This window comes from Octopus sinensis, linkage group LG14 (genome assembly GCF_006345805.1).
Source record: "Octopus sinensis linkage group LG14, ASM634580v1, whole genome shotgun sequence".
Lineage (NCBI taxonomy): Eukaryota > Metazoa > Mollusca > Cephalopoda > Octopoda > Octopodidae > Octopus > Octopus sinensis.
Genome location: NC_043010.1, coordinates 31401149 through 31424453, shown reverse-complemented (window position 1 = coordinate 31424453; position 23305 = coordinate 31401149). Strand labels below are relative to the sequence as shown.

At 37.6% G+C, this 23305-nt stretch overlaps 1 protein-coding gene across 2 annotated transcripts in view; it reads left to right on the top strand.

Annotated features, from left to right (window-relative positions):
• Positions 1-23305, top strand: part of LOC115219104 (exocyst complex component 4) — a 71158-nt gene that overhangs the window by 38870 nt on the left and 8983 nt on the right. For both annotated transcript variants that reach the window (XM_029789178.2, XM_036508828.1), the window contains 12 exons: positions 938-1012; positions 3487-3624; positions 4584-4655; positions 5577-5661; positions 7961-8024; positions 9861-9961; positions 12496-12569; positions 14075-14213; positions 18866-18947; positions 20216-20426; positions 21185-21235; positions 22396-22427. In XM_029789178.2, the coding sequence (XP_029645038.1) occupies positions 938-1012; positions 3487-3624; positions 4584-4655; positions 5577-5661; positions 7961-8024; positions 9861-9961; positions 12496-12569; positions 14075-14213; positions 18866-18947; positions 20216-20426; positions 21185-21235; positions 22396-22427 (1124 nt within the window). The remainder of the gene's footprint in view (positions 1-937; positions 1013-3486; positions 3625-4583; positions 4656-5576; positions 5662-7960; positions 8025-9860; positions 9962-12495; positions 12570-14074; positions 14214-18865; positions 18948-20215; positions 20427-21184; positions 21236-22395; positions 22428-23305) is intronic.

Here is a 23305-nt window from a genome sequence, read left to right as displayed (position 1 = left end):
GGCTATGTTACTCCCCCACTATTTCTCCTCATTATCAGAGATGCACATATCGTCAGCCAAGGGACATGCTCAATTGGTTAAGGTCAAACAACTGACAAGCAAATCTGTGGTATTGAGCAGGATATTTGCTGTAGCCCATCTTTTAAACCAAGAAAAAACATGTACATGATAACACTTCCAATCTGATAAAATCAGAAGCCATGAGAGCAAGTGCCTGGTACTGCATCAGGGTATTTGTTGAGCAGAAAATTTCTGTAACCCGTCTTTTATACCAAGACAAAACTTGTACGTGATAACACTTTCAATTAGTTAAGATCAGAAACCATGAGAGCCAGTGCCTAGTACTGCGTCAGGGCATTTATCATCATCATCATCATCATCATCGTTATTAAGCTGGCAGAATCATTAGCACACCAGACAAAATGTTTAGCAATATTTCATCCATTTTTATGTTCTGAGTTCAAATTCTGCTGAGGTCAGTTTTGCCTTTCTTCTTTCAGAGTCAAGAATATAAGTAACAGTTGAACACTAGGGTCAATGTAATTAACTAGACTCCCCACCCCAATTTCAGCCCTTGTGCCTATGATAGAATGAATTATTATTATTATTATTATTATTATTATTATTAGTGTTATTATTATTAAGGCAGTTTGAACTGGCAGAATCATTAGCATACTGGACTAAATGCTTAGCAGCATTTTGTGTCTTTATGCTCTGAATTCAAATTCTGCCAGGTTAACTTTGCCTTTCATCCTTTTGAGGTTGATAAAATAAGTACCAGTTGAGCACTGGGGTTGCTGTAATAGTTTATCTCCTCCCCCTATATTTCAGGCCTTGTGCTTATGATAGGAAGAATTATTATTACTACTACTACTACTATTATTATCATTTGTAATTTCTTCTTTAATAAATAAAAGGACTCTAATGATATTTTCAGGCATCTGGTGCACCTGTCCGTTCTGACCAACTACTCTATGATATGGTGGATATTTGGTCAAAGATTCAGGCTGTGGTAAGTTAATAAAAGAAGTGTGTGTATGAACTGTCAATCAAATAGATAACAAAGGAAGTGTACATGTACTTCTGACTTATTGGATGACAAAAGACATATATGTATGTGCCTTTTTCTTCTTTTCTTGTATTGGCTTTGCAAGTGAAGATTTACAGAGGGGATATCTGTTGCAGGCTTGCTGATACCCAGCAAGTTCAATTCAGGACAAACAGGCATGACTGCATGCGAAGACAGGCTGATCAGGGTTGGTTGTAGTGTCCTAGTTTTTCCTCTTTTGTCTGCAGTGGTGGTCCTGCAAGTATCGTCAAAGGAGGACCAGAGGACAATGAGGCACCAGGCTTTGCAGATTACTGGTAGTGATTAATGTGGCTGGTGTCAAGAGATTTCTTTAAGGAATCTTTGTATCTTTTCTTTGGATCTCCTCTATCTCGGTGACCAGAGTAGGGTTCACTGTACAGCATGATCTCTCCTCTGGTCACTGAGATAGGAAAGTCAATAATCCTCCATTCAAGTAATGTGTCTTTCCCAGCATAACTGTGTCCTCAGTAGAGTTGCTTTGATGCTGGTGACCTTTACCTGTTCTTAGACTTAAAAGTTGTATGTGATCCAGAGTCCAGCATTTTGTTCAGACAGAAGGAGGACACTTTTCTCAGGCAAGGCCTCCATCTTGAACTGGTGGTCGGAATACTTTCGAACTCTTCTCAGTCCAAAACTTAGGAGTATTCCACTCATCATTTGAAGTCAGAGCAGAACAAAATTTTCTGTCCAACAGACAACTTTGGTTGTCAGTAAAAGTGGACAGACTCCCACCTGAGACCTGGAAGGTTGGTGGTCTGGCACTCCACTCTAGACTCCACAAGCAAGTTACCAAGGATTTTTGTGATGTCAGTCATCATCATCTTGTACAAAAACAAAGAACAAGGGGGTGAAAGTCTGTCTGTGACAACTATGTATATACTACTGACCATGTATGTAACAAAGGAAGTGTACATGTACTACTGATCAAGTGATAACAAAAGACGTGTGTGTGTGTATGTATGTATTACTAAGTAGGTAACAATAAGAAGTGTTTATATATGTGCTACTGAGGAAGTAGATAACAAAGAAAGTGTATATGTATGTACTACTACTACTACTGACTAAGCTATAAAAAGTAGTTATGTGGTTAAGAAATTCACTTCCTCATTGTGTAGTTGTAGGTTTGATCCTATTGTGTATATGTCTTTAACTGTAACCTCAAATTGACCAATAGAATTTAGTAGACTGAAACTTTGGAAGCTCATCATATATATATGTATATTCATATGCCTGTGTTTATGTTTGCTAGTGTAAACAAGTGTATCAAATTACATTGCTTCGTTAAAATTGTAATCTAGCAATACTGGGATTGATATGATTAACTGGTGCCCCAGCATGACTGAAGTGCAGTGAATAAAGCTAGTAATAGAATAAAAGTATTTGCACATTACACCTGCACAAAATCTCTGACTTTTCAAATTAACCTCAATTCAGTGCATCAATTTAGTGTTCTTCTTCATTGTAAATATCCTCTTTATTAAATACTAGAATGGCTAACATGACTTGTTCTTGATAATAAAATATTAATTTTTGAACTATTAACTTCACCTTGTTAAGAGAGAAAGAGTGTTTGTAATTGGCAAGAATTTTTAAGTGATAGTGGAGTGTGATAGGAAGTAGGTAATCTAAACATGCACTGTCCAAAAATAAGATGATGATGATTGATTGTTCAAACTGACAGAAACGTATGATGTAGATGTAAATATTCTAAAATAATATTTCGTTTTGGATTTGGTTTGCAAGATCCTTTATATGCTTCCTTTCGTGTGTTGAAGCATATTCTGTTGTGTGTGGGGAGAGTAATTTTCTTTTTGTGCCTTATAATGTAACACACTCACCGGTAAAATTTCCACTCATTCCTTATTTTTATTTTCCTAAAATTTTTTCGTTGCATCTTGCAACCTTTTCATTCCACTTATTTCTTACTTTTATTTTCGCAATGAAAATGTTAGTAAAATAAAAATAAGAAATAAGTGGAAATTTTACCGGTGAGTGTGTTACATTATAAGGCACAAAAAGAAAATTACTCTCCCCAAACACAACAGAATATGCTTCAATACACGAACTCATATAAAGAATCTTGCAAACCAAATCCAAAGCGAAATATTATTTTAGAATATTTACATCTACATCATACGTTTCTATCAGTTTGAACAGTCAATCATCATCATCTTATGTTTGATTCTGAATTTGAAGATATGGTTGAAGGTTATTGTAGAGGAAGGTAAAATCTAGAAATGGAATGAAAATAGTAGGTGTCTGAGGAAAGGTGCCTTAGAACCCAATTTGAAAGAGACACTTGTGTAGTAGGATCAAACCTAGAACCATATGATTGTGAAGCAATCTCATTAAATATATAGCCATACCTACTTCTTTAAAAAAATTCTTTGTTACAGTTACAACTGTTGCTAAGCGACTATCTTGACATTCAGAACAGTGCATCGTCTCGGCAGAATGCCCCCAGCAATTTTGATGAGCCAAACACTGATATTGGTATGTATTTCTCCAAGAAGAAACCTACCAAACCCAAAAAGGTAAGCTGCAGATCTGTTTATCCTACTTTTGTGTATTAGTGATAGATTTTCTGCTAAGGGAACAGTTTTGCTTTTTATTCAATGACTTTGAAATTTACTTTTAAATGTATCAATGAAACTGAAGGTTGTGAAAGACATGATTTATTGCTTTCATATATGTTTAGTGATTGTGATAGTGGTGATGATGGTGTGTGTGTGTTTGAAGAGAGAGAGAGATGGTTTGTAGTATTATGTATATGGTAGTGTGTATGCTTGTCTGTGTGAAGGTTGTGTGTGTACGTGTGGGTGTGTTTGATACTTATATGTACATGTGTCTTTGTGCAGGCATGTATGTATTAGAATAGAGTAGTTTGGGTGAAGCAATGTGTAATATTAAATTAGATAAAAACTTGGAAAAGCCAAAACAATGCAAAATGAAATACAAAAGTAAACTACAAATGTGAAAATGAGACAATAGTTAAAGTATTACTTTGTATGTCTTCAATAATCTTGGGTGTTGGACTCCTCCAGTACAAGATGGAATAAAGTTATTTTCATTGCTCACATATGCAGGAGAAGGTAGTGACATGCACTGACTGGTGTTGTCATAATAGCCAGTCTGCTTTGTGTAGTTTTTATCTTTTTTTTTTAATGTTGGTTTCAACTTATTAATTGGCAACAGACAAGAACTACATGAAGCAAACTCGTTATTACAACAACACCAGTTTGCACATGTTATACTCCCTCTCACATATCCGAGCAACAATAATAACTTTATTCCATCACCCGATGAAAAGATCCTAACCTTGAAATGTCAAAGAAATACAAATACAATGCAAAAATTCAAGTATTGTCTTCACTTTTGTAATTCATTTTGCATTGTTTCAGCGTTAAAAAAATATTTATTTGACATGTTTGTATATATGCATATATGCATGTGTACAAATACATACATGACTGTAAATTGTTTCTATTTTCAGTTGCCATTGTTCCGCTTCGATGCCTCCATCCATGCTTTGAGTACCAATAGTTACATTGAAGACCACAGACCTGTGAGTACTACTGTAACTTTTTACTCTCCCTTTTCTATCTTTGCATCGTGTTAAACAAATATTATAAGAGAATTGGGTGGTATGGTTTGATCTACCATTTCCTTAGGTTATTGGTGAGAAAATAGGTAATGGCATTGGTGGTTGAGCAAAACCACTAAATCCTACATTTTCAGTGAAGCTCCATCCTTAGGTTATAGTGAGTAGATGCTAGGCTTTTCTAGGGAAAGTTACTCTTTAATTTAAGATAGAATAATTTACTATCACAGATTCAATTGTAAATTTATATCATACAAGATGGTATCGAAAAGTTCCTAGACTAGTTATGTTTAATAAAAAAATATTTTATTTACCTAAGTTTTAACATAATCTCCTTCGAAATAGTCCCCTTACACAGCAATACACCAGTCCCTGTGTTCCTGCTACTTTTGGAATCCAGCTGGGAAGTCATTTTTTGTAAACAGTACAAGGACCTTCTACTATTTACACTTTATCTTGCCAATGGTGCTAAAACGGCAACCTTTAAGCTTCATTTTCATCTTGGGGAAAAGATGGAAGTCCACAGGTGCTAAATCTGGTGAATAGGGCAGGTGCAGAAGCAATGCTGTGTTGGTTTTTGGCCTTCTGACATGATGCTGGCATACTAAAACCTGCTGCAGTATTGATTCATCAGAAAGCATATCTTGGCCCCATTGCTCTTCAGTCCAATGTTTATGTCCTTAGAGGGTTTGTAAACACTCATTAAGACATTGCTGTTGCTGATATGTGATGTTTAGTAGCTGGGCATGAAAGGTTTTTGTCATTAATCTCCTGTAATATATTTTAATTAACCTGATGTTATTACTTTCTGTGTATATTAACTAACCAGTTGCTTCATAATATATATTATCCTGGATTAGTTAATTTGAATCTGTATATTTGTAGACTGAATTAATTGGTGGAACAGATGGCCTGATGGAAAATGCTAAACACCAGTTTGTTTGCAAGCCTGGAGCCCACAACATTACAGGTTTGATATTTTATTTTTCTCATTTCACTTGCACATTTACACTGTAGAGTGTGTTGCATGGGTCCAGAACACAGTGTACGTTACAGGTTACATGACTTGGTGGTTGTTCTATACACATTTGATCAGCTCTATTTAAGTTACAGCGAAGTCTACCTGATTAAATGTGATTTTGAAGAGGTTACACAACAATACGTTTCACAGTTTTTCCACTTCCAGTGTCTGAACACCACTGTAGTTGCTATCTCACTTGCAACATCTTTTTTTCAATTCTGCCTTAAGGCAAATATTTGCATGAGTCTGGCTCTGGACTACCAAAAACAAACTGTCAAATTAGACATAGCAAGAGAGACAAATTATGACATCACAGAATTGGCTGCATCTGTGAATGAACATGAACCTAAACTTCTTCTGAAACAATGCTGTACATATAATAAAATTATTTTGTCAGTCAGAGAAGAAAGTAGAAGAATTTTATTTCTTCATGCTCCTGGTGGCACAGTTAAAACATTTGTACCAACATTGCTTCCCTTCAAGGTAAGGCAACAAAAAAGAATTGCAGTTGCTGTAGCATCATCTGTCTTTGCTGCCACCATTCTCCCAACAGGATGAACAGCTCATTCTGCTTTTAAATTACTGCTAAACCCGGTCACAAATGATTGTTCAATTTGTAACATAAGGTTCAGGTTCAGCAGAAGTGTTGTGCCAATGCCGCCTGGTCATTTGGGATGAATGCACCATGTCACATAGAGGTGCAATGGAAGCTCTTGTTAAGACCTTACAGGACATAAGGGGCAACAATAAATCTATGGGAGGAGTTACATTAGTTTTATCAGGAGACTTCAGACAGATATTACCATTCATTCTGAGATAAACAAGATCTGATGAAATAAAAGCATGCATTAAGTATTCACACCTATGGAGTATAGAAATTCTCCCTCAATACTAATGTGTGAGCTTTATAACATGGGGACCAATGTGCAGAACAGTTTCCAACCTGGCTCCTCCAAATAGGAAATGGGAAAGTAGCATTTGATGGGAATAGTGATATTAGTTTGGCTCATATTGCTATCATGGTGAATTCCCCAGCTGAATTGAAGAACAGGATATTTTCAGACTTAAGTAATAATGATGATGATGATGATCATCATCATCATCGTTTAATGTCCGTTTTCCATGCTAGCATGGGTTGGACGGTTCGACCGGGGTCTGGGAAGCCAGGAGGCTGCACCAGGCTCCAGTCTGATCTGGCAGTGTTTCTACAGCTGGATGCCCTTCCTAACGCCAACCACTCTGAGTGTAGTGGATGCTTTTTACATGCCACTGGCACAGGTACCAGGCGAGGCTGGCAATGCCCACAATTGGTTGGTGCTTTTTACGTGTCACCAGTATTGAAGCCAGTCAAAGCAGCGCTGGCATCAGCCACGTTCGGATGGTGTTTTTTATGTGCCACCAGCACAGGTATCACAACTACAATTTCCATTTGATTTTTTGATGTTGATGTACCATTCACATAAATGGTTGTGTGAAAGGGCAATTCTCAATTCCAAAAACGAGACAGTAGCAAGGATTAACCATGAATTAATGAATAAGATTCCAAAAGTTATTAAGGAGTACAAATCAGCTGATTCAGTCCTTGATGAAAATCATGCTGTTCATTACCCAACAGAGTTTCTTAATTCTCTTGAGCCACCTGGAATTCCTCCACATAAACTTTTTCTGAAGGTAGGAGTCCTAATAATGCTTCTAAGAAATTTAGATCCCCCTAAATTATGCAGTGGGACAATGTTGATTGTAAAGACATTACCTCTTAATGAGATAGAAGCTACCATCATCAGTGGATGTGCCTCTGGGGAGGAAATTTTAATTCCAAAAGCCAACAGACATGCTGTTTCAGTTCAAACAAACACAATTCCCTGTGCAAGTTTGCTTCGTAATGTCTATTAATAAAGCTCAAGATCAGACTTTGAAATTTACTAGCTTGCACTTAATTGAGCCTTGCTTTTCTCATGGTCAGCTTTATGTTGGTTGCTCCAGGGTTGGTAGTTTGCAAGACTTATTTGTCTAAGCTCCAAACCAGATTATTTCATTGATCCTGAAAGGATGAAAGACTAAGTCAACCTTAGTGGAATTTGAACTCAGAATGTGAAAAACAGATGAAATGTCACTAAGCATTTTTCCCCAGTGTGTTAATGATTCTGCCAGCTTGCCACCTTTGCCACTTGGATAATAATAATAAACTTCCAAACAATAATTATCTTTGTTAATGTGTTTTGTCACTATTTTTCTTGGTATATTGTAGCCATTTTTACAACACTGGAAAATTTCATCAAGGAAATTGAAACTGCGATGGCCTGTGCTCCAGGGTAAGTTGATAAAATCCATTTGACTGTTTGTCATTATGTCACTTTTCTCTGTCTTTTCTACCATTACTAGTGGCCTCTGCTCCTCACAGTTGGCTGGTCTTGTACCATTTCCTACAATGGAACACTGAGTCACTCATCTCTCCTCTCATCACTTATATTGTATTTAACCTCCCCGGACCCACTAGTCCTGTCTCTTCAGAATGTTAGTTACCTGGAATTTTCATTCTCCATGTTTTTCTTGCAGTCTTAAGCTTGAGATAGTTAAAGAAAAACATTAATGGTATCGATTTCACTGATCTTGAAACGCCTATGATCTTAAAACCCTACCCTACCATATCTTACATGCATACTGGGTACTGATACTGGCAATTAAAATGTTAGCTAAAATATACATGTACGACAAATTAAGAAATTCTATTGTAGATGACTCACTTTTTACATTTAAAACTAGTTGCATGAATATACAGTATTAAACTTTCAATTTTTATGAAATTGTTTTCATGGTTAGAAAATATCAAAAACACATCATATTGCTGGAATATCTTTTATTGAAATTGACTACATCAATGTGAGGTATGAGCATGGTGATCCTGAGTCAAGGCATTGATATCAGGCTGAAGGTCAGTCAGGTTTAATCTCAAATCACCTCATTCCTCCAAGTTCAGGCAATTTCTATAAGTAAACACTTGACAGTCCACATTCCCTCAATCATCACAACTCTCAATCTTCCATTATGATACTGAATATGACATCATGCCTCAAATGTTAGCAAAAGCAGACTTCTCGCTGCAGTGAAAATTTACCATGTTTTCTCATGTTTCATGGCGCTAACTAAGTATTTCAAGCAGTTCATCTGGGTGAGATAGTCTTTCACATGCTGACCCCTGTTCGACCCCTTGGCTATCATTGACCCCTTGTAATTGCTCACTGACCCCTAGGGTGTCCCTCGGATCCCCTTTGGCAACCCCTGATCTAAAGTAAGGAAGGTGTTTACCTCTGTTGTTGGCCTTAACTGTAATATTTAAACAAGCAGAACTATTGGCAACAGAGTTTGTTTCTTTGCAAGAGTTAAAGGTTTAATGTTAATTTGTAAAAGAACACAAGTGTACAAGTAACAAGAGAGAAGTTGGGTATGAGCTGGAGAGACAATTGTTGTGGTATGGCTGAAAATGTGATGTTCTAAATATAATACACATATGAAAGAGTGATAGTTTGGTTAGATGAGAGGATATTTGGTTTTACATATGAAATGACACAACTGAGCATTAACAACACTTGATGTTGACTGTGCAGATATGGGCTTGTAATGTATGGCTTAGGAAGAAAGTAGTAGTATGGGAAAAAGTGGTAAGGGAAGAAAACAAGTAATTGGGCCTGACAAGTTTAATACTGTATATTCATGCATGTAGTTTTAAATGTAAAAAGTGAGTCATCTGCAATAGAATTTCTTAATTTGTCGTACATGTATATTTTAGCTAACATTTTAATTGCCAGTATCAGTACCCAGTATGCATGTAAGATATGGTAGGGTAGGGTTTTAAGGTATTTTAAATGAGGAGGTTGATCAATGCAGAAGAAGTGGCTAAAGGAAGGGGGGGGGGTCAATGCAGAAGGAGAAGTGGTTAATGGGGACTGATGGTTGAAAAAGTTTGGCGACCCCTGATTTAGATACTATACTTTCACAACAGTCACCACCAGCACTAATGAGGTTGCCAGGCCCAACTCTCCTGTCAACAGAGAAGATTGTTAAAATGGCATGGAATTATTTGTATGTGTATTATAGACAAAGTTGTACTGTGCCTATTTGTATGTGTACATGTACCTTCTTATTTTTAGTTCGTCAAGTCTGCAAGCATTTGTTACAGAGTTTGTTAAGAACATCTTCCTCTACCAAGTCCACTATAATGTCTCCAGTAGCATTTCTTCTGCAACAAAAGGTAATTAGATGCCATTTTTCATCTTTCTGTCTCTTTTTCTTCTCACCTACTGGAACATACATATGCATTTTCTAGGTAATTCTTGAAGGTCACCCAGTGCAACATTATCAGGAATAGAGATCATGAAATAATAGTAATTTGGCTAACTTTTAACTAGACCACAAATTTATAAGAGAAGTTAACAAAATTGACTCCAGTTTTGTTTCAAACATTGGACTAATAAATGGTAGAGCTGATCTTGATTGGATTTGAATTCACAATGTAAATTTCACAGCAGTCCATTCTGAATTTTCTATAGGCACAAGACCAGAAATTTTTGTGATAGTGGACATTTGATGAGGTAAATGGCTGTATATCAGTGGAATGGGTTATATTTTATTGACTTTATAAGGTTGAAAGTCATTATTGATCTTGACAGGACTGAAAGTCAGAATGTAACAAAACATTACTAAGTACATTTTACTTGGTATTCCACCAATGTTAATGATTTCTAACATGAATATAAAAATTATGTCATCATCATATGTCCACTTTTTTATGCTGGTATGGATTGGATAGGTTTTCTAAGGCAGTGTTTTATGCTTGGTTATCCTTCAGTTGTTTCTTTCAACACAGGGATGCATTGTATATATTCTGTAACTGATATACATGCAGTGTATATACGTATATATATATATATATATATATATAAAAGTTGAGTTGTGGGGTATCGCACGAGTGGAATTATATACGAAAGAAGGTTTGAAAATGCAATTTAAAAGATGTTTATTTACTTAACCGGTTTCACTCTTTGGTAAAAGATTGTCAAAAGTAACATTGAATAATATGGGTTCAAAAAAGTTTTTTACATAATTGTCACATTGAATATTATGAATTCAAAAATGTTTTTTTATACATAATTGTCACATTACATGTATAAATATAGTGTTTGGTAACAGAGAAGTTCAATAGTGTGATGAGAATATTTGGAAAAATTGGCAGAATAGAATAAAACAAATATATTATTGGAAATTTGGTTGCGTTAATTATTGGTTGTCGCAAATTGTCACATTACATGTATATATATACAGTCTTTGGTAGAAGGACATGTTAAAGACATAAGGAAGTGCAATAGTTTGGTGAGAAAATTTGTAATATTTACAGAAAAAATGGATAGTTTATACATCTCAGAATATTTTGAGTTGAAGGCGAGAATTATTGTCGTTTTGTTTACCATGTAGGCAGTCATCGAAATTTTTGTTTGTCTTGTTGCCAAGAGAGGCTCCCTTTCTTTCCTGATGAGAAGATTGCATCATACACCCTTTATTCCTTTGGAATGAAATCATGTGGTCTTCGAAACATATGTCGAGAGTAAAGGAATTTTGTTAACATCTTCGTTCGACTCCATTCTTTCATTTATTCATATATAGATATATACACACACACACATATGTATATATATACCCGTATTTTAGAACGGTGAATTATTATCGCTCACCACCATCGCACAATCATAACAGATGTTATTAATCAGATATATTGTGTTAATTTATATATATATATATGTGTGTATATAAATATATATATAATGTGTATACATATATATATATATATATATATATATATATATATAATACTTGTATATATGTGCGTATATATATATATGTAGACATGTATATATAATGCATGTATATGTACATATTTAATGCATATGTGTATATATATATATATATATATATATATATATAATGTGTGCATATGTGATCGGATTCAGCTGGAAATATGCAAACTTATGTTAAAAGTGCTCGCGAGTTTGCATGGCAACTTTCAGTCTGCTCAAATGAAAAGCATCGTCTCTAGGGCAAAATTCCTCATCTTTTAAAATGTGGTCCGCGTAGACCCGAATGAAATCGGATTATAATGCCGAAACAAGTAAAACAATAATAAACTATTTTAATTCCTAGCAAGGCCCGGTATATCTGTCTAATCTATAAAATGAAGAAGGCGAACGTTGATACAAATTGGATTTTTATGTAAAAAGGGGTCTAAATGGGGCTGAAAGGGGATTAAAATTTACAACAGGGGGTAACTTGAGGTGGGAAATTGATTGTGAGACATTTTGGGGTGCTACAGTGGTTGCTTTGGCGTGAAAACTGGGATTTTATTGATTTTGGGGGGCACTTGGGGGTCTAAATTCGACATCTTTTACCCGATTTCAATCAAATTTTAAACATGGTAAAGTGGAAGCAGATTTGTAATTTAAATGCGGAAATCTAATTTTTCATAAATGGCAGAGAGATAGATAGAGATAGAGAAAGATAATGAGTAAGAGAAAGCAAGGGATAGTCCGAGAGAAAGGAAGGGTAAGAGAGTGGGAAAATGAGAAAGGAGAGAGAAACAAAGAGGGAGAATGTGGCGATAAGAAACAGAAAGTAATAACCACAACCTCACATAGAGCGGGTCACCTTAAGCTAGTATATATACATAAAAACATGATTTTCACTAGCATTGTGTTTATCTTTCTCATTTTGAAGTTTTAACTTTTTTGTATTCAGGTTTTGATGCCCTTCGGAATGTCATTGACCACAAAACCCTGAAAGAACTTGCTGTTCCTCGGCCACTTTTGCAGGTATTACACTTTCATTATTATTTATATGTTTCTATTGTTCAAGGTAGTGAGCTGACAGAATTGCTAGCATGACAGGCAAGATGCTTAGTTTCATTTTGTCCATCTTTACAGTCTGATTTCAAATTCTACTGAGGTCAACTTTGCCTTTTTCCCTTTCAGGGTCAATTATATAAGCACCAGTTATGCACTGGGATCGATATAATTGACACCCCCCCCCAAGTTTCAGGCCTTGTGCCTGTAGTAGAAAGGATTATTATATGTTTCTATTGTTTAAGGTGGTAAACTAGCAGAATTGTTAGCACACTGGGCAAAATGCTTAGCGGTATTTCATCTATCTGCATTCAAATTCTGCTGAATTTTGCTTTTCACTCATTTGTGGGGGTCAATGAAATAAGTACCAGTTATGTACTGGGGTCGATGTAATCGACTTGCCCCTCCCCTCAAATTTCAGGCCTTGTGGCTATAGTAGAAAGGATTATATATTTCTATTGTGGATGTATTCCACTGTCTCTGTCATTGGTCCATCTGCTACCAACACCTTTTGAGTAACTGGTTTAGTAGACCATAACTTAAAATATCTGGCAATTGCTGATGTTGTATTTGATGGTGAGCAAAGTTGGTCACTTTGTCAGGAATGTTTACCCACAGTTCATCACTTTAATGGAGTAGTTCTGAGTTAAAGAAAGAACCAAGATTGGGCACTTGGCATCTTCTGGAATGTTGTCAGGCTTTCTCTGTCCCCAGTCAGTTGAATATCAAATTTTATAATTCTATAGTGCCAAGTATAAGCTACAACATTTTTCCAGGTTTTGCTTACAATAAAGACGAACTCGGCTGTCTCTAGAAGACTTTCAACTTAAGAAATGGACAACTTCCAGAAATTCCTAGTCTAGCAGTGCAAAAAGGCATTGGTGGTTTGAGATAAACTCTACAAATACAGACATACTGGTCAACTGTACCTGTTCAAGATGCATGTTTGATGATGAAACTGTCCTGCATAACACTTCAATAATGTCTGAACACTGCTGATCTATGAAGTACATCAAATAGCTGCTGTCTTGTGTAAGATGGATCCAGCTATCAGCCAAATCCATTGTGAAGATCATTCTGTTCTGATACCCTCTGCTGAAAGGTTGAATGGTAAATCCTATTGAAAGAACTGAAGATTAACACTTTTGCTTGGAATGGGGCACAAGTCAATGCAAAGACTCAGTCTTCAGTAATGCAACTGGGAGATTATTAAGTATTAACCTGGGTTTAAACAACAACAATCCCCATCATAACACTGTCTCACACCATTAATACATATCACCACCACTACAGCTACATTCCATAACCTCACCTTACATCACTATTGCATACCACAACTACCGCCACCAATACCACTAATATGCACACCCCTACTACTACATTACCACTACCACCAACTGCTATAACTACAGCCACCTCAAACACTACATGCGCCACCACTACTGCTACATCATTATGTTTGACTACCACTACAGAGTACAGTAACTGTGGACCGGAACATCCAGGAACTTCAGGCCCTCATGCATGACTTGCCAGACTATGCAGAACAATTCCTCAACATGATTTGTAAAATACTTGAAGAATATCGAGACACATGTCATTCAGCGTACCGTGGTAAGTATTAACAGAGATTGAATGGACTTATTGGGAGAGGAGAAATACTTAAGTGACAGTGGTCATGTTAGTGTCATGTTTCTGTACAACAAATTACTATTACTACTACCACCACCACCTCTACTATATAACTTAATTGATAAGGCATTGTACACACATGAATTTCTGTGTATATACACATTCATCATCATCATTTAGCATCCGCTTTCCATGCTAGCATGGGTTGGACAGTTCAACTGGGGTCTGGGAAGCCAGAAGGCTGCACCAGGCCCAGTCTGATCTGGCAATGTTTCTACGGCTGGATGCCTTCCTAATGCCAATCACTCCGTGAGTGTAGTGGGTGCTTTTTATGTGCCACCGGCACAGCTGACAAACAGCCACGGTCAGATGGTGCTTTTTATGTGCCACCGGCACGGGGGCCAGGCGAGGCTGGCAACAGCCACGATCGGATGGTGCTTTTTACGTGCCACTGGCATGGGGGCCAGGCGAGGCTGGTAACGGCCATGATCGGATGGTGCTTTTTACGTGCCACCGGCACAGAGGCCTGTCGGAGCGGCGCTGGCAATGGCCACGTTCAGATGGTTCGCTTACGTGCCACCGGCACTGGTATCACAGCTATGCTTCCAAAATCTCAGTTTCACTGAGATGGTTAGGTTTTCTCAAGCACCACATGTCGCCAATCATCTTGGTCCTTACTCATCTCTTCTGTAAGGCTCAAAGTCCTGAAATCAGCCTTCACAATTTCATCCCTTGTCTTCCTGAGTCACTTTCTTCCACGTACTTCATTCATATTAAGCAGTTTGCACTTCTTCATACAGCTGTCCCCATCTATACATATCATATTACCATGCCAGTGCAGTTGTCTCTTTCGCACACTACATATGATTCCTTGTCTACACAATTTTTCTCTTATTTATACTTGGTTATTTATGCTCACTGACATTGCACATCCAGTGAAGCATGCTAGCTCTGCACTTATGGCTCATATCTCCCTTTGATGTAGTATTGCTCTTCATACAATCTGCCTTTCACTCTGAGAGGTCTTTTGTTACCAATAGAATTAATACCTCTCTGAATTTTTCCAGTTGGTTCTTATCCTAGCATCTATACTTTCGGGAACATCCTCCTCCACTGCTCACAAGGTTGCATAGATAATAGAAACCACCTATTACTTCTACGTATCCCAGGCATTTGAAAAAAAATTACTTCCTGTGTTCTCTTAGTGCTTACTGATCCTGTACATCTACCATTTGTAATCTACTTTCTCTTTTTTCTTTTCTGATACCACTGCACTCCATGTGTTTCTATAGTTTGCATTGTATACACCATGGAATTTTTATCTACTCCTTTTCCAGCAATTTAATACCTCAGTAATTTCTTCTCACTAATGCATCTTTACTCTTGTAACAATTAAATATGATGATACTACAAGAGTCAGAGTGTGACACTTTCCTATGCAGCCTGATAGATATACCAACAAATATTTTAAGAATCTCAGTAGTAACTCCTGATAGTCTAGGACCTTTTCATTTTCATATCCTTAATTTATCTTGTTGTTAACTAGAATGGTTGGTCCTTCTGTTGGATACATGTTGAGAAGACTTGCTTCCTCCCAGCACTTCTATATATCTTTCTTTTCAGAATCACTAAGTGCAAGTGTTCCCTTATCCATCTGTACATACTTCTCTTCCACATTATGATTTTCTTTGATACATTGCCTTGCAGTCTAGAATCCCTCATGCCTCTGAGCCCCATGCTATTCGCAAACCTCTTCTTTTCTGCTTCTGTTTTTGCTAAATATACCTGTCACCTAGCTTCACTTGTAGCTACCAGATATAATTCTCTGCTGCCCCCATTCTTCCAGTCTCTCCAAACATGTCTCTTTTATGATTCTGTCTACCTCACTGTTCCATCTGTGTCACACTCACTCAGGCTGAGAATTTACACCAGCCACAAATTTGTTCTGCAGACTTCAGTAGATTATCTCATAAGAACTTCCAGTTGTCCTCTATGTTATACATTTCTATCTCCTCCTTTTTATCAAATACTTCAACTAGTACTTCTCTAAATTTCTGTCCATTAAATGGTTCTTAAAGCTTCCATATTTTCCAGATTGGTTTGTATCTCTTGAGTTTTTCTAGCTATCAGTCTGATGTCACTAACCTTAACCTATGTTAGGTTGTACATTCTTCACCAGGGAAGAACTTTGCATTCACAACTGTCTATTTTGTCTTCTGTAGTCAATCTAGTTTCTGTGCCTACCAGATTGATAGATAGTCTGGTGGAAAGCTAGTTTCCAAAAGTTAGTATTACAGATCATCAAGTCATTTACATAAAAGAACTCCAGCAGCCTTGTTCCTTCTTCATGTTTAGAACTAAAGCTTTCGTGTACACCACAGTCTTTCTGTTAATCTGTCTAGATTGAAAAATGCATGCAAAGATTAATGTTATTGTTGCATTAATCTAAGCTTAATTATTCTTTCACACACTTTGACTATGCCAATCACTTTATCTACCTATTTTTCTGGAATGATGGACCCCTAAAAATAAAAAAAATTCAATATTTCAAAAATTTTGAAAATTGCCTAAAACTCTAAATGACCGTAAAATCTGACTTGTAACAACTATGGGGCTAAAACTTTTGGGAATTCCTTTCATGGATACTATCAAATAGTGTAAATTTGAAGAAAATCTAAGAAGCTTTGCAATGGGCCCTTGTTGAATTTCATTAGAATGACCCTATATACATATCTAGCCTCCAAACTTAGTAGCCAACTAACTGTTCTGATATTTCCATCAGTTGCTTCATATTTTGAAATGCTTTAAATAAGGAAGGTCTTCCATAATGGATGCATATTCTATTATATATCATGCAGACCTGGAAACATGCATTAAATCATTTCAAAATATCACTTTTGGGTTGACTTCTTTGTTACAACTTATACAACTTGATGCAGATACTCTAACAACAATTTGGAATGGTTTGTTATAGTTGATTTTAGTGAAAAATTTTAGTACCATGCAGTGCTTCTTAGTGTAATGCAATATAGCTTTGTGGTACCAGTGCCGGTGGCACACACTTTGTGGTACCAGTGCCGGTGGCACACATGAGAACCATCCGAACGTGGCCGTAGCCAGTTCCGCATCGACCGGCCTCCGTGCTGTGGGCACGTAACAAACACCATCCGATCATGGCCGTTCGCCAGCCTCATCTGGCACCTGTGTCGGTGCACATAAAAACACCTTCCGAAGACCCGGCAAGACTAGTCAGTCCACCTGTGCATACCTTCCTTCCTTCTTGTGACACTTGTGAAGACCGGTTGAGGCAAGTGAAAATCAAATCAAAATAGACAAAATAGATGAACATCAATGGAATTTGTATCTTGTGGTACCAGTGCCTGTGGCACACAAGAAATCCATCAGTGCCGTAGTCAGTGCGGTGGGCACATGACAAACACCATCCGATCGTGGCCGTTCGCCAGCCTCATCTAGCACCTGTGTCGGTGGCACATAAAAACACCATCCGAAGACCCGGCAAGACTAGTCAGGCCATAACCCATGGCCCCTACCTGGGACGTAGTCAGTCCACCTGTGCATACCTTCCTTCTTGTGACACTTGTGAAGACCTGTTGAGGCAAGTGAAAATCAAATCAAAACAAATCAAAATAGATGAACATCAATGGAATTTGTATTTTTGCGGTACCAGTGCCGGTGGCACGTGGCACATAAGAAAACCATCCGAACGTGGCCGTAGCCAGTACCGCATCGACTGGCCTCCGTGCTGTGGGCACGTAACAAGCACCATCCGATCGTGGCCGTTTGCCAGCCTCATCTGGCACCTGTGTCGGTGGCACATAAAAACACCATCCGAGCGTGGCCGTCTGCCAGCCTCGTCTGGCACCTGTGTCGGTGGCACATAAAAACACCATCCGAGCGTGGCCGTCTGCCAGCCTCGTCTGGCACCTGTGTCGGTGGCACATAAAAACACCATCCGAGCGTGGCCGTCTGCCAGCCTCGTCTGGCACCTGTGTCGGTGGCACATAAAAACACCATCCGAGCGTGGCCGTTTGTCAGCCTCGTCTGGCACCTGTGTCGGTGGCACATAAAATCACCCACTACACTCTCGGAGTGGTTGGCGTTAGGAAGGGCATCCAGCTGTAGAAACACTGCCAGATCTGACTGGACTGGTGCAGCTTTCGGGCTCCCCAGACCCCAGTTGAACCGTCCAACCCATGCTAGCATGGAAAGCGGACGTTAAATGATGATGATGATGATGATGATGATATATATATTATATATATATATATATATATATATAATATATATATATATATACATACACACCATTTGTGTATGTATACTTCAATTCTCTATCTGGATGTGTATATATTCATATACATTTACTCAGAGAAGCTTAGTGGTGATCACTGAATTACCACATGATCATTGAATGCATTTGTTAAACTCTTGAGTAAGGTACTCTGCATGATTGTACTACACTTAGATTGTATATAGTCATATTCAGAGTGTATTGTACCATACTACACAGTTATCTGACTGTACAGTATCCTTAACCACACACCCACAGCTGCAGTAGTATACCTAATCCACTCCCATCTCACTCTGCCTTATATCATCTTTTTTGTTTTAAGGTATTGTGCAATATGATTCTGATGAGAAACGAATTATCAGTGCCATGTGGGCCAAAGATGAGGACATCAGCAGATTCCTGAGGTGAGCTGTTTACTCTGTCTTAGTTTCATTCTTTAGCCACAAACCTCTCATTTATTTTAAACTTTACAACTTGTATACTTTAAATTATTATATAAGAAATATAGAATAACAAATATTGTAACAAATATTATAATTATTTACTGATTAATAGACATTCTGGTAATGGAGTTACATGATATTCATTTTAGTGAAAATTGTGGACTGAACTAATTCATATAACACTTCAGATATGTCTAGTTATGTTAGTTTGGATAAAACTTCATTGATATATTTTATTTGTGGTCAGATTGTCTTTATTGTGGGGCATGATGTCATATGATTTATCACATTTTAAAGACACAATTGTATCTTTGTTAGAAGACTTACTTGATACACTGAGTAGGTGAGGATTATATAGATCATTATCATCATTGTTCGACCATGGTCGAGACAATGGAATTTACTATGTTACGCCAGACTTCACGGTCCATCATAGCATTACGGAGGTCCTGTTGCTGGATGCCTGTATCCCTGGAGATTATATCAGGGTAAGAGAGCGTGCGCCCTCTGGCATTGCGAGCAGATGGCTTCCAGAGGAGAAGAGTAGAAATTACCTCGTTTTCAGCTCTATTATTATATAGAACTCTTATGTTGAATCATATGGTCCCTATTTTAAAGGCAGTTGGATCCTTGCTGGTTTATATAGTTCCTATTTGAAAGGCATCTATGACCTTGCTGACACATGTAGTCCCTATTTTAAAGACGGAAGGTACTTGATTACTATATTGATGAACTCAAATCAATCTCCATATGTTAGAGAAATTTATTGAAGGAAATTTGGCTGGCATATTGGACAGATCAAGGACTAGTTATATAAACAGTCTCTTGTTGGCTATTGTTCATATCAAAATTATCTGAGATATTGAAATAGACTTACCTCTTATACTGAGCAGATCCTTGAGAATATAGAAGCTCAGTTTCATTATGATACTTATTTAGCCTCACACAATCCTTGTTTGATCTCATGTAATCCCCTATTACCCTTTGTGTGATCCCTGTTTGTTGAAAGTCTTGGCAAGTATACTGAATATCAGATCAAGTAATCAAGTTTGTATTGATTAATGTGGTTTTTATTCAAGAGACAATAGGAAGATTATTGTAGATGGTATGGCTGTCACATTGTTTAGGTCTGGTGGTTACACAATGGATACCCCACCTCCTTTTTTTTTTCCATTGCTGACACTCGTTTGAATTATTAATGAAATTGTTAAATTATTAAAATAACACAGGTCCCTTCCCAGCTGGAGAAGCCTACAACCAACAGCTGGGCAAGAGCTGAACCTTATAGCATGCTCTGAAGAGGAAATGAGAGCACTGAACCTGAAAGAAGCAATGATTTTAATCAGTAATTTGTCCACGGCTGACTCTTTGATTCCACAGCAGGAGATCATAACTGATGTCACCCAAATGAGGACAGTAGCAAATGTCCATGAGAGTTTGGTAAGTATAACTTGTTCATATTTTCCTTTTGAGTAAAACCCTGGAAACCAATGTAGAAATTATGGATGCATAGAGACACCAATAATTATAGTACAATCTCTTTTATTTTCTTTGTACAACCTGGCCTAAGTGATAAATGGCATATGCTCACTTCCAAAAGTTAATATTTACACAGGTTTGAATTATGTCAAAAAAAAAAAAAACTGAAAAAAAATAGGGGGAAGTAGTGATTATAGCAGAAGTAGTGATTTGTATGTGTTTTTGAGATGAAGGTTTTTTTTGCGTCATGTGTGGTAATGTGAACAGAAAATATGAGATAAAAAGATATATAGTGGGTAACCTGAAGTACACACATTGCAAATATACACTCTAAATATATTAACAACCAGGAAACAATGATCTTGCTGGCAGCAAATGCTTTGTTTGGTTCAAGATAAGACATGACAGTTGTTGTTTAAGGTTTTGGGTAATTTGAAAATCATTAGTTGTCTGTCTATATGTTATTTGTGTGTGTGTGTGTGCATGCATGCATGCATGCATGTGTGTCTGTCTGTATAAGTATCTGTGTGTGTGTTTGTGTCTGTCTGAATGTTATTTGTCTGTCTGTATGTATGAATGTCTTTGTGTTTCTGTCTGGCATTTTTCTATCTGTTGGTATTTGTCTCTTAGCCTGTTTTGTGTATATAGACCAGACAAGTAGACAGGCTGAGGGATAAAATGAGAGAAAAATATGGTAACAAGTTTTATTCTCCTTACAGGAATGGTTTGCTCACTGTCGGACACCATCCACCCAAACAAACAATGACCCAGTAAGTAATTTAATACAGCACTAGATTTATCTTACTTTATTTTTTTGCAACATCATTTCTACAAATAAGACACAAAAGTTGTGAGGTCAAGATTCAATCAAGTAGCCATGCACTCAGTTCTGACTACTTGATATTGTGTTGTGCCTTAAAGCAAGGTTTGAAGCTTTGCTTTCTCTGATTTGCCTGAATGAACAAAAATAGGTTCCATTACATCAAAAAATTTGAATGGTAATTGTAGTTAAGACACCCGTGCTGGTGACACATAAAAGCACCGTTTGAGCGTGGAAGTTACTACCGTCACCTGACTGGCGTCCGTGTCGGTGACACGTAAAAGCACCAACTAATCGTGGCTGTTTGCCAGCCTGCTCTGGCTCCTGTGCTGGTGGCATGTAAAAATCCCACCCACTACACTCACGGAGTGGTTGGCATTAGGAAGGGCATCCAGCTGTAGAAACACTGCCATATCAGACTGGAGCCTGGTGCAGCCTCCATGGCTTACCAGACCCCAGTCGAACTGTCCAACCCATGGAAAACGGACGTTAGATGATGATGATGATGATTACAGTTGAGATGTTATTAGTACTAATGCTCTAGTTATTAAACCATCACACCAATGTTAGTAGTGGAAAATGGACGTGAAAACAATTTATGGAAAAAATAGATCAATGTGATAGCTTTTTGCTCATCTTAATAAATATAGCAGCCTAATAAACTCACTACTGCCTCTAAAACAAGAAGTTCATGTTAATATGGGACTTTATGTATAGTTACTTATCCTATTGTATCAGCCAGGAATCTTTTAACAAGCTCATTACTGTTTTTTAAAACAATGAGTACATGAGACAGTGAGAGAGAGAGCTTCTATGTAGCATGCAAATCTTCAAACTCCTTTCTGTATTTAAAATGGGGCTGCATATCTTAAATCTTATATTGTGAGAACAAGATGACCAAGTCTAGAAAAATACTGACCAGGTCCTTTGTTCCAGCAAGTGACATAGTACCATACATCAAGTTACTTGCTAGACAACACTGAACTTTTTTTCATACTCCACCAGTTTCTTTATAACAGAATTTTACCCATACATCCAAGTTTATTCACATTTAACTGACTTCTTTGTAATCTTATTCAAATGTTGGTTGATAGCATTTCTCTTTTGCAGAACATTCCGCCTGTGTCTGAGAAAACCCTGTCGTAAGTATTTGGTGTGGAGGAAAGAACAGACCAAGTAATGGGAAATAACAACTATCTCTCCCATCCTCCCTTTTTGTCCCTCCCTCTCTCTCCCCACTTCCCTCCGTCATTTCTTCCTTCTCCCTCTTCCCTCTCCTTCCCACTTTATATTATTCTGATAGATCCACACTCTTTAGATTTAATAGCTATTATGGTAATGGCCATGCTGAGGCACCACTTTCAGTATTATGGGGTAAATTTTGTTACCACAATTCAATCCTGGTAACCAACTACTTGACAGAGATGGGCATCAAAACTGCCCCTCACCCTTCCTACAGTCCAGACCTTACTCCTTGTGACTCTTGATTGTTGAAAAGCTCAGGTGGTTGTTTTGAAGACATTGAGAAAATGAAGGAGGCTGTTAACAAAGTGGCTAGGGCACTACACAAGAGGATCCTATTTTGATGGCGATTAGAGTTTTGCACTTTGAAATTAAAGTCTCTCAAAAAGGCTCAAAACGTCTGGAATGCATCGTGTGTGTATATAGTGATTGTGTGTGTGTACATGTGTGTGTATACACACACATATATATATTTATGTGTGTGTTTGTATACACACACATGCACGCATATATGTACATTTATGTAAGTATCCTGAGAGAAAAGTTGGGCATAAGAAGCATCAGATGTAGTGTGCAAGAGAGACGACTGCACTGCTATGGTCGTGTGATGCATACGGATGATGACAGCTGTGTGAAGAAGTGTCACACTCTAACGGTGGAGTGGTAAGCCCAGGAAGACATGGGACGAGATGGTGAAGATCAGTACCACCACATGTAGTGCCCAATCATCTGGCATTCCTCTTCCATCCAGCACACCTGGCAGAGCTCCAACATCACA